This window comes from Schistocerca gregaria, chromosome 3 (genome assembly GCF_023897955.1).
Source record: "Schistocerca gregaria isolate iqSchGreg1 chromosome 3, iqSchGreg1.2, whole genome shotgun sequence".
NCBI classification, from domain to species: Eukaryota; Metazoa; Arthropoda; class Insecta; order Orthoptera; family Acrididae; genus Schistocerca; species Schistocerca gregaria.
Window position 1 is genome coordinate 515,947,422 of NC_064922.1, and position 13,117 is coordinate 515,960,538.

The 13,117-nt window shown below is 41.8% G+C and overlaps 1 protein-coding gene across 1 annotated transcript in view; it reads left to right on the top strand.

Annotated features, from left to right (window-relative positions):
- LOC126356174 (probable RNA helicase armi) overlaps positions 1-13,117 on the top strand; it is a 59,682-nt gene that overhangs the window by 22,986 nt on the left and 23,579 nt on the right. Inside the window, exons 3-4 of the mRNA XM_050006936.1 lie at positions 6,038-6,530; positions 7,661-7,986. Coding sequence (XP_049862893.1) covers positions 6,038-6,530; positions 7,661-7,986 — 819 coding nt within the window. The remainder of the gene's footprint in view (positions 1-6,037; positions 6,531-7,660; positions 7,987-13,117) is intronic.

Sequence of the window (13,117 nt, forward strand, 5' to 3'; positions counted from 1 at the left end):
GCATTTTAGCCATTAAAGGCTTTAAATATTCTTTTACTCTAAGGGCAGCACATGTTGCCACGCCCACCTTTTGCCTTCTGTCAGCTTCTTGAACTTCAAAAACGTAATTACCTGATTTGTGAAAATATTTTGTGCTCACAGTTGGCTGCCCTGTTCATACACTACTTTTGCTTGTTCCTTGTCCTTCCAGAACCCAAATGAATCATTTAACAGTGCCATATGGTCAAGAATTCCTAAAACAGTATTTGTAGGTAAAGATACATTGAATTTCAGAGTTTATGATGCAGTTCTTTCATTTAACGATGGCAATGTGGGGAGAGTTAGGCTGCTTCAAAAGTTATGCATATAACCTGGGGAAAATACGATGATGGCACTCTCCGAATTGGATGCTGTTCGTGTGAAGAAAGTAGATTATGATAGCTAGAAAGGCAAGAATGCACTCAAGGAATGCTAAGAGAGCCAGGGAGGGTGAAGAAAATGCAGATGACCCCGGATATGGTGCAGGGAAGTTCTAAGATCAGTAACAAACTATGTTCATCTTTAAAGCTGGATTCATGATTGGGTACATTTTTTCCAGGAACCTACCATCATAGAACGGTGAAACTTACACAATTTACAGATACTGGGCTGAACATCAATGATTCATTTTTAAAAGAAGTTCAGTTTTATATTGTAGAAATTTGCAAGTGACTTATCTACAAAAATAGGTCAATGGAGAGAAATTCTTCCTCCACCAGGCATTAAAATTTTATATCATTCACGAGATAAATGTACCTAAAATTGACAAATTTAACATTGTAAGTATATAAGGTACAATCTTCCCTTAATCCTTGATACTGCACCATCATTGAAACATAGAACAGCATCTAGCACACCTATTTTTGAAGTATTTAGTCCTACTAGAACAGTTTATAGTATCCGTTCCCAAATACAATTAATGAAACTTTCATTTGGGTTTTGAGTTCTACTGTGTTAATATTTCTCTAATAATCTTGTGTCACTAAGATCCCTATATAGGATTTATGAAAGAAGGTAGTCCATTCGGCCTTTTTCATTCCCTCAAGGTCATTTTTACTTTGTCTTATGGCTTGTCCATGACAATACTGAAACCTGGCTATTTCTTCACCTGTAAGCTGATCACGTCCACTAGTGCACTTTAGCTCCTTCTACCACTTTCTTCCTGTATCATTCAAGTTTTACTACTGACACCGCACTTCATCCCCTGCTTCGGTGTGAGTCCACATATAGTTTTCCATCCTGTGTTACATGTGTTTTGTTTAGTGTTTTATCTTTCTGCACTGGGTATTTTACTGACTCTCGTCTCAATCTGTTTTTGTGTAGGCACTAAAGACCTTGCCATCGTGCACCCATACCTCCATCCCCATCACCCACTAATGCACTTATCATCAGCTAATTTATTTCCTTTCAAATTTCTCTTCAATTTCCTCAGTCTTGTACCTAACCTCTTCTGGACACGTCCAACACATCCCATTTTTTCAGTTTTTGTGTTTTCATAAGGTTTGGATTCACAAACTTCTTGGTACCCTTTCGAATCTCCATCTCTTAGGTCAGATGTATACATCACACCTTATTTCCCACTGACCTATGAAATATCTTCACTTCACCTTCAGATTCTGTCCCTCCACTATAACCACTAGAATTGATCAATATTTATGATTTTGCTTTCCACTAGTACAACCATGACGGTACTTGGTAATACATTCCACATCAGTGACTTTGCCATTGTCCAAGAAGGTAGCTGTCACTACACCTTTTAGGGAACTATGGCATCTTTATTGCCAGGATGCATCCAGGGCTGCAGACATACACATATTGCTGTCATTCATGTCTACACTTTCCTGAACAGCATTTTTCATATTATCATTTGCTACCACCTTCAAAAGTCTTGTAATGTACCCTCTCTTTTATTGTTATTGTTCTTTTTGTTATTGTAGTTGTAAAGATATGAAATTATTGTAGTGGTTTGCTTAGTCATCCGTACTTCGGAATTTTTTGACATTAAATGGAGCCTGAAACTTGCGTAATAAATACTTCGCGTGAAGCGCGATTTGCGGCATAAACAAAAATTAATTGCGGAGATGCAATCCACAAAATATTAACAGTAAAGCTTTAGAACAATGCGCATGACTGACTACACACAGTCAAAGGGTATGTACATTCGCGTACGAGTGATTGCGATCTGATGAGAAAGATCTATCTTAAATTTTTTTTGTGTAAAATAATTACGTCGTAACACACTCGGAGATTGTGAACATACAATCAGGGTAGAGGCATGTTCTTTCTATCATTCCCTGTGGCCTGGGTAAAAGAATTGCAATTATTTAAATTTAAGAACATTTCTTTTTCAATCGGACTCCTACTTTTATACAAAAAGGAAGATTGTAGTTTCTGAATGTCTCGGCAAAAACACATCGAAATTAATCTTAGTGGCCACCAAAGGAAAGTAGTGAGCACAATCACGTACCTCTATCGTTGAGCAGTGCCGTCGTAAAGATCGTCGCCTCCATCTAAAATTCGCCTTCTCGAATTAACAGAATCATTTGTGCTCCATTGATATGGGATTTAGGCTTGATCTTGACAGAAATTATAAAACACATTTTTCATCATTTAACACCTTCATTTAACACAAACATAGACATAAAACTATACAGTACGTCTTTACGCCAGCACATCAGAACAAAAAGGTAGCTAATACTCAAAGTAATAAAAGAATCTCGAAATTAGTCCTTTGTCTCTCAAGTGATAAAAAAGTTTTTTAGAGTATTCCTCTGGTATGACAGTCGAACAGATTTTCTTCTTGTATCTTTGAGATTAAATTACAACATTTTGTAGTTCTTTTTCAGTCTGTAGAATAATTTTATTGTACCTGTCATACCCTGTAGGAGATAAGTCCATTAGAGCACAGAAAATTTGTGCATTTCTGTAACCTTTGCCTATACACTGCATAGTATAAGCAAGTTTAATATTTGTGGTATACATATTCTGTTTAGTTACACCACAAGTATAACCACATTCGTTTAAATCACAAAAATTACAAACAATTCTTAATTTCCTTGTGCAACCTCTTCTACCATGTATCTCCTCAACTACCTTCACACCACTATTGCCACATTCCTTATACTGCAAAGCTTTATTTATTAGTTCAGATAGAGCAGAGCATTCATGAATAACACAACCTGTATCAATAGTTGGTGCCTCTTATTATCAGCATTAATACTGTCAAGCTCAATGCCCAAATATTTCAGTTTTAGCTTTGAAGCACTTGGAGTAGTTGAAGCTGTATTGTATTCCAGTATTAGCAGAATTAATCCATGTGGTGACTCAATTTCCATAAAATGTACATTATTTAACACCAAACTTCTTAATTCTTCCCTTTGCTTTCAAGTGGAATAAGAAACTTATGCACACTATAAGAAACTCACACACACAATTACTTCGCTGTAAACAAAACATTAGTGCCAAAACAATGACTAAACTCTCTGTATAAATAAAAGATAAGCAGCTGTAAAGCTTTTGCAGGTTAGCCAGCTTAAGGGACTAAAAAGTCATAAAAATGAAACAAATGAGAGCAAAACTTTATTTTTAACAGAGTTGATTATATGCCTTGGGGACGTCATGGCGCGTGCAGCCACTTTTGGTACTTTCTGTGGTTCATTTACCTGGAAGTAAACTTTTTCTTGTTCATAAAACTACAGAGAATTTATTAAGACAAAAATTTTAAAAATCCATTTTTTGACAGTTGTTCACATACAAGTCCCCTTAAGTACATGAAATTAGAATATGCTGAACTGAACAAAACATCCATTTGTGGCAAGTACAATTTTGTAAGCTGTTATGTTTGTGTGTGCCACTCTGTGATCATTGACAGGTGATTAGTGATATTTTTGTCTGTTTAATAAAGATGCTCTAGATGTAAGGTACTGTTGGTAACTTCATGTTGCAATGACAGTAAACTCTTCAGTACTAGAAGTAATTGATAGGACTTTCTAACTTTAAGTGTCCCGCCATCTTTTGCTTGTGAGTTTGAATGCACATAAATAAATGAAATATATTTATACTGAATACTTTCATCCCCTCTCTTCATTTGTATTTCCTATTTTATGTCTCTTTTTGTCCTGATTCTCTGCCACATACTTTGCCCATAGCAATTTCAACATGTGTGAAACTTCTTGGCAGATTGAAACTATTTGTTAGACCAAGACACAAACTTGGGACCTATGGCATACACGGGCAAGTGTTCTATCAACTGAGCTACCAAAGGACAACTCACAACTCGTCTTCACAGCTTTACTTCTGCCAGTACCTCATCTACTACCTTCTAAACTTCACAGAAGTTTTCCTGTTAAATCAACAAGACTTACACTCCTGGAAGAAAGGATATTGCAGATACATAGCTTAGCCACACCCTGGGGGGTGTTTCCAGAATGAAATTTTCACTCTACAGTGGAGTGTTTGCTCATATGGAAATTCCTGGTGAATTAAAACTTTGTACCGGACCAAGGCTTGAATTCTGGAACTTTACCTTTAGAGGGCTAGTGCTCTCCCTACTGGTCGTGACTCATACTTCAATAGTTCAATCAGTAGAGCACTCACCCACAAAAGGCAAAGGTATCAAGATTGAGTCTTAGTCCGATACACAGTTTTACTCTGCCAGAAAGTCTCATATCAGCGCACACTCCAATGCAAAGCGAAAAATTTTGTTCTGGCCAACATTTGTGTTTGCCTGCCCCTAACATTTAGCATTTATCTTTCCTTTTGGGTCATCGAGTGCTGTTTCATTTGTGAAGATAGAGATGGGCTGACCACAACTTCTTCAGGAGACAAAAATCCTAGTACAGCCATTAGAAGTGCATTAATAAATAAAATACCATTTCTCCTAGCTTCCAAATTTTCTGGGAAAGGTATTAGGAAAGAAGAAAGTGGAAAAGAGGGATGAGGTCAGTCAGGTCACTCGAATCCCAGATTTGCAGAGAATCTTGAGAAATAATGGAAAGAGAAACAAAAATTAAATTGTCTTACTCCATTGAAGAGATCAGTAAAATATTTCACTGAACAACAAAAGTGTTTACAAATATGGTATTGAAAGTTCTTGCAGAATGTGATTAATTTAGCTGTAAAGTTAACAGCTCACGGAATAATAGAGCTCTCTCTCTCTCTCTCTCTCTCTCTCTCTCTCTCTCTCTCTCTCTCTCTCACACACACACACACACACACACACACACACACACACACACACACACACCAGTCTATTGTGCTGGCTAAATAAACAGTCCCAGTGGTGTTTATTAAGCCATCACAATGTAGCTGTATGTGTGTGGGTAGGGGGGTGGGGGTCACCGCACATTTATCTGTGTATTGTTGCCCAAAAGAGGATTTGCTCAACAGCTACCAAAGTTTTCAGTCTTTTTGTGAGCCTGCTGGCATCTTAATACCTGCACTATCTAACGAGTTGTTACCTTTACTTCTAAATTGATCACGAAAAATGAGTGCTAAATAAGAAGGAAAGGTCACCAATCAAAGAAAAAATGATACTAACTGGAAAAGATTATTGGAGAGAAGGAAGAGCTTGCCAATCAGTGTTGTGAGGTGCAAATGAGGTAGAACTTAATGGAAATATAGGACATATGACAGCCATCAGTGATTAGTAACATCCTGTAGTTCATGAGCTACTACCCGCTCCAGCAATGTTCCTCCTGTTAATGGTTGCAGACCTCATGTGCTTCATTGTATATCTTTATTTTCCTTTTTTGTGCTATGTCATACTTGACATGGCATTTGTGGTGACTACCCTCTCTTGCCATTAAAGCATTTATATAGTTTTCCCTTCTTCATTTTCTTTATTTCTTTCATTGGAGGAACTTCGATTTAAAAGATATGAAATCTGTCACCATTTGGTATGTAGCTGCTGCTACCTCTTGTGCTAACTAATTTAAAAATTGCTAAGTTTTATTTGCTTTGTGCTGAATGGTCCAAACTTGATTTTTCTATTTTCTTTTGTTTTCTTAATCCTTTTTAGGAATGGAATATGAAGGATTTGTTCATGAAGTTTACCAGAGAGAAGTTTGGTTGAAGTTCAATAAAAATTTTCACCTCGCATATAATGGAGAAGAATATGATGTAACGTTTCGAATAAGCCGTAGTGGATACATGAGATGTCATGCTGCAGTTGATCTTGCAGTTAAAAACCTTGGTTCTGACATGCTCTTCCCAACAACAGTTACTCTAAAATCACCACAGCTTCATTTTGATGATGATGATGATGATGAAGGGCAGCACCAGAAGAGAACTTCCAGCACTTCTAGTACAAAGCATAAAATAGATTTTGCAAGGCGTAAAATACAGTGGTTTAATAGAAATCTAAATATTTATCAAAAGAAAGCAATAAAATGTATTTTAAAGGGAGAAGCCCGTCCCCTTCCATATGTAATATTTGGTCCACCAGGAACAGGCAAAACAGTCACACTGGTAGAAGTTATTCTTCAAATATTTCATCTGATACCTGATAGCAGGTGAGTATTGCTTAGTTAGTTTAAGTGACATATTTTCTGTCATCAAGGATTCTGTTCATTATATATTTCTATCATGTACAAAATTTCAACTGCTTTACTCAAATTATAATTTTTTTGATTTTATTTATTTAATCTTTTTATCAACATTCTGTTGGCTGATTAGATGTAAGCTGCTGTGATTTCCTCTCCTGTGACAATATGTTCATCTCAGAGTTGCACTTATAACCAACATCCTAAATTATTTTTTGCATATATCCTTATCTCTGTCTTCACTTACAATTTCTTCCCCTCTATACCTACCTCTATTAACACAGACATTATTGTCTTGTGTCTGCATACCTTATCATTGTGCCCTTTCTTCTAGTTGGAGTTTTTCACATATCTTGTTTTTCAGTTCTGCAAATAACCTTCTCATTTCTTATAAGTCCTCTTAATGTTCAGCGTCCTTGTTAGTGGTACCAAATCTATGTTTGAACTGAGAGACACAAAAGGAAACTGCATCCCTTGTCCATCTTTCCTCTAATTTCTTAACATTAAAGATTCAGGTCCCTATCAACATTTATTGATATCTTCTCAGTAAAGAAATGATTTATTTCAAAATTAGTATGCCGTTCATATTACACAACTATTCATCTGTATGTTCAACTTCCATTAAACTTAAATTTCCATATTTTATAAGTTTATCTCAATGTATAAAGCTGAATTCATTATGGTGTAGTAGCAAATAATGTAATTCTGTTGTGCAGATTGAACTGCCAATGTTCCAGTGCTCTTCAGGTGATACAATACATTACTTCTGGTGTTAGATCAGTTACCCCAATGCAGTATGGCTTCAGTGGGACTGTAATTTTGCCATATAATGTGTATTATGATACTTAGCTGCTTTGGATGTACTCACAGAAAACGCAAAGTTTTTTGAACTTGGTATAGGAACTGTGTACATGATAGTGACTGCTTCAAAACTTCCAGTAAATATGCAAATGATACCTATTTCGTTCTCCTGTAACATCCTTCTTTCATGTTTTGGATTCCACGTATGGTCCACTGCCTTGTATGTTGGTGTTCACAGCTGAAAATCTGTGGCAGGTATTTTGATTTTGACCTATTTCTGATGCACTGCTTACTTTCAGATTGGTTGTTGCTACGCCATCAAATAGTTCTGCTAATCTTGTGGCTCAGCGATTACTGGAGTCAGGTTTGCTCCAACCTGGCGATATGGTAAGACTTGTGGGTTATCGATACCTGGAGGAAGGTGGAATGCCTGAGGATCTCATTCCTTACTGTCTCTGTGCTGAAGTAGAACAATCACATCTGATGGGAAGACATCGGATTACTGTAGGTACTTGTGTTGCACTTGGCCAGTTGTTCATTGCAGGATTGCCTCGTGGCCATTTCACACATGTACTTGTGGATGAGGCTGGACAAGCACTTGAACCAGAACTGCTTATTCCTGTTGGTGGGTATGGTTAACTTAGTTATTTATATTACTTTGTTTAACCCTTCTACTTACTTTGAAAGTTGTAGGTGGGTTATTGTGGTAATTTTGTGCTTTGAAATCTCCTGTGTGCAATACACTTTATTCATTCTGTAGTTTGTTAGTGAGCATTGCCCATAAATACAGGAGCTTTTATTAGGCATTGTCAAGCTGTCTAAAAGTTTTGTGTTCTCAGTATAATTTTTTGGGCATAGTCTTACTTTTTATGCACTTGTGTAGGAGAGATGTGAAGTATGACACTTCTAAGCAATGAGCTCAACTAATGTTTGTAGAAATATATGTGCGCTGTAGATTCCAGTGAACAAGTTTGATAATTGACATGGAGATTTCAAATAAGCATATACAGGGTGTCTCTAACCTTTTGGATCACACTGAAACAGGTGATAGTGGGTCCATAGATAGGGAACTAATCGTCAGAAATGCATATTTATTGTGTTGTACAGATACACAGCATAAACCGAATAACAACAATGAAGCTTATAATCATTGTTCAAAGTGATCACCACCAGTGTCAACGCATGTATGGCAGTGGCACATGAAGTTCTGTCACACTCGCTCAAAGATTCCTGGTGTCTATTGTACCAGGAGACAGGATCCTCCAACACCATCTCCTCAAAGGCTTGTGGTTAGACATGTGTTTGGTGGGACCATTTGTCGGGCCCCCAGGGGCTCAGCATTCACTTGCTGAGTACGGGCTTCGTGACCCCGGGGTCCTGAGCTGGAGACTGGTCAGCGCCGCCAGTCTCCTGTCACCATAACCCTCAGACATGCTTCAGCGACCACCGTACGGCGCGGTGGTGCAATGTTGTGTGCTGCAGGGAATGGTAATCTTGGCTTGACCGCCTGGATTGCGAGGAAGGCCAACCTCTTAAAAAAAAAAAAAAAATAAAAAATAAAAAAAAAAAACCTCGATCTTTCGGTGTGCTCCGCGCCTAGAAGATGCATGGCTGTTGGGGTGGAACAGTCGCAAGCGGGTAACCTCTGGGGCACCTGCTGTACACCAGTTGTATAAGGCTTACTCAGGCACGCGGGGCTCTGTCTGAGCGGAGTTTTAGTTCCCTAGCTGCTCGTGGGACCGCAATGGACCCTTCGACCTCTACATTTCCCCCTACCAGTGGCTTGGGTGGGCCACTGGTAGGAAAACACACCCCATCGAAAAAGCGGCTACGCACTGCGAGTCCTCCAGCGCCTGGTGTTGATAGAGATTTAACAGACTGTCGTAACGGAGCACATGCCCATAATCAGAATGTGTTTTTGATTATTAAACGGAAGGAGGGTAGCTTTGAGAGAGTTTCTCCCTTTTACATCCACAAGGGTCTTGAGGGAATTGCAGGAACACTGAAATCTGTGAAGCGACTGCGCAATGGAACTCTGTTAGTTGAGACTTCTAGTTCCCGTCAAGTCGCTTCCCTTCGGAAAGCAACCTGTCTAGGAGAGTACGCTATCGAGACCACGCTCCACTCCACTTTGAATTATAGTAAGGGTGTTGTGACATGTAGGGACTTGGTGGATATCCCAATAGACGATTTAAAATCTGAGTAGGCTGAGAAAGGTATTGTTGATGTGCAGCATATTATGAAACGAGTTGATAGGGACCTCATCAGATCTGACTCGTTTATTCTCACGTTCAGTTGCCCGAGACTCCCAGAGCATGTTAAAGTGGGGTTCTTACGTTTGCCAGTACGGCCATATTTCCCCAACCCAATGCGCTGTTTTAAATGTCAGCGCTTTGGGCATACTACGTTGGGGTGCAATGGGATAGCCACTTGTGGTAAATGTGGTCAGCCTGCCCATGACGGAGCCAATTGTTCATCGCCTGTGAAGTGCGTGAATTGCTCTGGGAGTCACCCTGTCTGGAGCCGGATCTGCCCCATCTATCTCGAAGAACGGAAGGTACAGGAAATTAAAACATCTAAGCGCATACCCTATGGTGAGGCTGAGAAGTTCTTCAAGGCCATGCAACCTCCTGTGTTTTCAACATCTTTCGCTTCCGCTCTGAAAAAACCGGTACAAACGGCCACTGTTGCTACGCAAACGGAGGTTGCTAGTGTTAGCACTAATACCTGCATTTGCCAGTGCACTTGTGGTGCTATGGTTGTTTTGCAACATGCGGCTCTCCCTGCTACGTCGTACAAGTCCGTGGTTGCTGACATTGGGGTACTTCCTGCCTCTCCCCATATGGCACCTTCTGCCCAGGCGAGTAGAGCTCCAACTGTTGACGAGGCTCTGCATTCTAAGCCCCCCAAGACAAAGACGCCGAAGGTGAAGGTTTTGCCACCTGAGGAGACTAGTCAGGGTCGGTCCGATGACGAGGCCATCGTACTGTCTGACATCTCCCGTGGGTCGTCATCGGAGCTTATGGGCATTGATGTCGACCGGCGGCGATCTTCTCACCCCAGGAATAAATTTCCGGCCAGTACGGGCTCTCCTCCAAAGCACAGAGGCAGGGTGAAAGTTCAGCCACCCTGATCACTGGCTCCCATGTTACAGTGGAACCTGATGGGTTCAGGACGCATGTGACCGAATTGCAACTCCTTGTACGAGAGTGCCCTTTGTGCTTATGTCTCCAAGAGACATATTTTCGGGCCACTGGTGCTCCTTCTTTACGGGGCTATACCGTATATCGAAAAGTTGATCTGACGGGGGAAAGGGCAAAGGGTGGTGTTGCGGTTTTTGTCCGTGACATGCACCCCTCATCTGAGCTCCCTCTCGTTACCGACTTGCAAGCAGTTGCAGTTGACAATCTTGTGAGTCGGAGGCTCACAGTCTGTTCAGTTTATTTACTGCCTCAGGATGCAATAGACTCAGAGGCTCTCACAGAGCTTATTAGCCAACTCCCCCGCCCATTTCTTCTTCTGGGGGACTTCAATGATCATAATGTCTTATGGGGCTCTCTTGACTACTTGCCCCAGGGGTCGCATTCTGGAAAGCCTCATGATGTCTGAAGAACTGTGCATCCTCAACTCTGGTGCTCCCACTCATTTCTGTACTGCTTCCGGGTTGTCATCGGCTATTGACCTTTCCTTTTGCTCTCCAGCACTCGTGGATTCTGCTCTGTGGGAGGCTGCTGCTGACCTCCATTCTAGTGATCACTTCCCCCTTTGGATTCGCCACCTGGATGAGGCTGTGGCATTACCAGTGCCGCCCCGGTGGCACCTCTGCAGAGCTGACTGGACACTTTTCAGCCAACTGGCTGTTTTGGAACACAGCACCCACAAATGGGTAGACCATGTTACAGCTGTGATCTCCCATGCTGCTGAATTGTCAATCCCACAGTCATCCGGTCATCCCAAGAGGTGTCCTGTCCCTTGGTGGACCACTGAGTGCCGCTCAGCCATCCGAGCCCGCCGTGCAGCTCTGTGCCACTTCAAGTGCTGTCCCTCAGCTGACAGTCTTGCGGCGTTTCGAGTGGCAAGGGCCAAAGTGCGGCAAGTGATAAAAGAGAGCAAACGACAGTCATGGCAATCATTCTTGAACTCCATCTCTTGCTCCACTAGTTCTACGAAAGTATGGGAAACCATCAGGAGGATTTCCAGGAAACTCAGCCAACTACCTGTCATGGCATTGCTGCATCAGGGATGTCTCCTCAAGGCGCCGAGAGACATTGTCCAGACACTGGCCATGCATTTTGCGGACTCTACCGCCACTATTAACTGTGATCCAGATTTCTGCCGCTACCGCACTGCCATCGATAGGGGTCACTTGGACTTCCGGTCTCTAAATTCTGAACCCTACAACTGCCACTTCACAATGTGGGAACTGGATTCGGAGCTGTCTGTGGCTCATGATACTGCACCTGGTCATGATCTAATCCGGTACAGCATGCTGCGGCACTTGTCGCTGCCATCCAAGGAAGTTCTCCTGAACTGTTTTAATATGATATGGTTATCCGGCATGTACCCTGACTCATGGAAGGAGGCGATTTTGATTCCCCTCCTCAAACCAGGGAAGGACTGAACGCATCCCAGTAGTTATCGAAGTATTGCTTTGATGAGCTGTGTCGGGAAGACGTTGGAACGCTTGGTCAACCGTCGCCTGGTTTGGCTGCTTGAGACCAGGCAGCTCCTTAACCCCTCTCAGTGTGACTTTTGGAGATGTCGTTCCACTATAGACAACTTGACCCTGCTTGAGGTGGCCATGCAGCAGGCCCTCCTATGTAACCAGCATTGTGTAGGTGTATTCTTTGACATTAATAAGGCGTATGACACTACTTGGCGCCGCCTTATCCTCAATCAACTCCATGAGTGGGGCTTTCGTGGCCGTCTCCCCATCTCCATTCGGTCCTTTCTTTCTCACTGCCTCTTTCGGTATCGGATTGGTAATGTGCTATCTGATTTGTACGTGCAGGAGAATGGTGTTCCTCAGTGCAGCGTTTTAAGTGTCACCCTCTTTGCCGTAGCTGTTAACAGTATCACATCCACTATCCGGAGTCCTGACCAATGCTCCTCGTTTGTGGACGATTTTGCTGTTTTCTGTTCTTCCTCCAGTCTTGTCACTGCTAGTCAGCAGTTGCAGCTTACGATAAAGTGCTTAGAGGCATGGACTGCAAAGACAGGTTTTACCTTTTCTGCAGACAAATGTGTGTGTGTGTTTCCATTTTAATCATTCTTGGCGTCCTTTTACCTCCCCTGAATTGCATCTGAGGGATACCGTTCTTCCTTTTAGAGACACTGTGAGGTTCCTGGGCTTCACTTTTGATCCCAAGTTGTCGTGGTTGCCTCACCTTAAAGACCTCGAGGTGCGGGCCCTGAAGGCACTGAATATTTTGAAGTGTCTGAGCCATCGGTCCTGGGGAGCAGATCGGGCGCGTCCTCTGCAGTTTTATAGGGCTTTTGTCCGATCGCGTCTTGACTACGGTTGCACTGTGTACGGGTCAGCAAGGCCTTCGTATCTGAAGATTCTTGACACAGTACACCATGAGGGTATCAGGCTGGCCACTGGTGCCTTTCGTACCAGTCCCATCCCCAGCCTGTGTGCTGAGGCAGGGGAACCGCCGCACGCCTCCGGCGGAAACTCCTCATGGTGTGACGGGTGTGTCATTTCCTTGCCTGTCCTACCTCCCCTGCATACTCTACCGTTGCCCGACCACCTA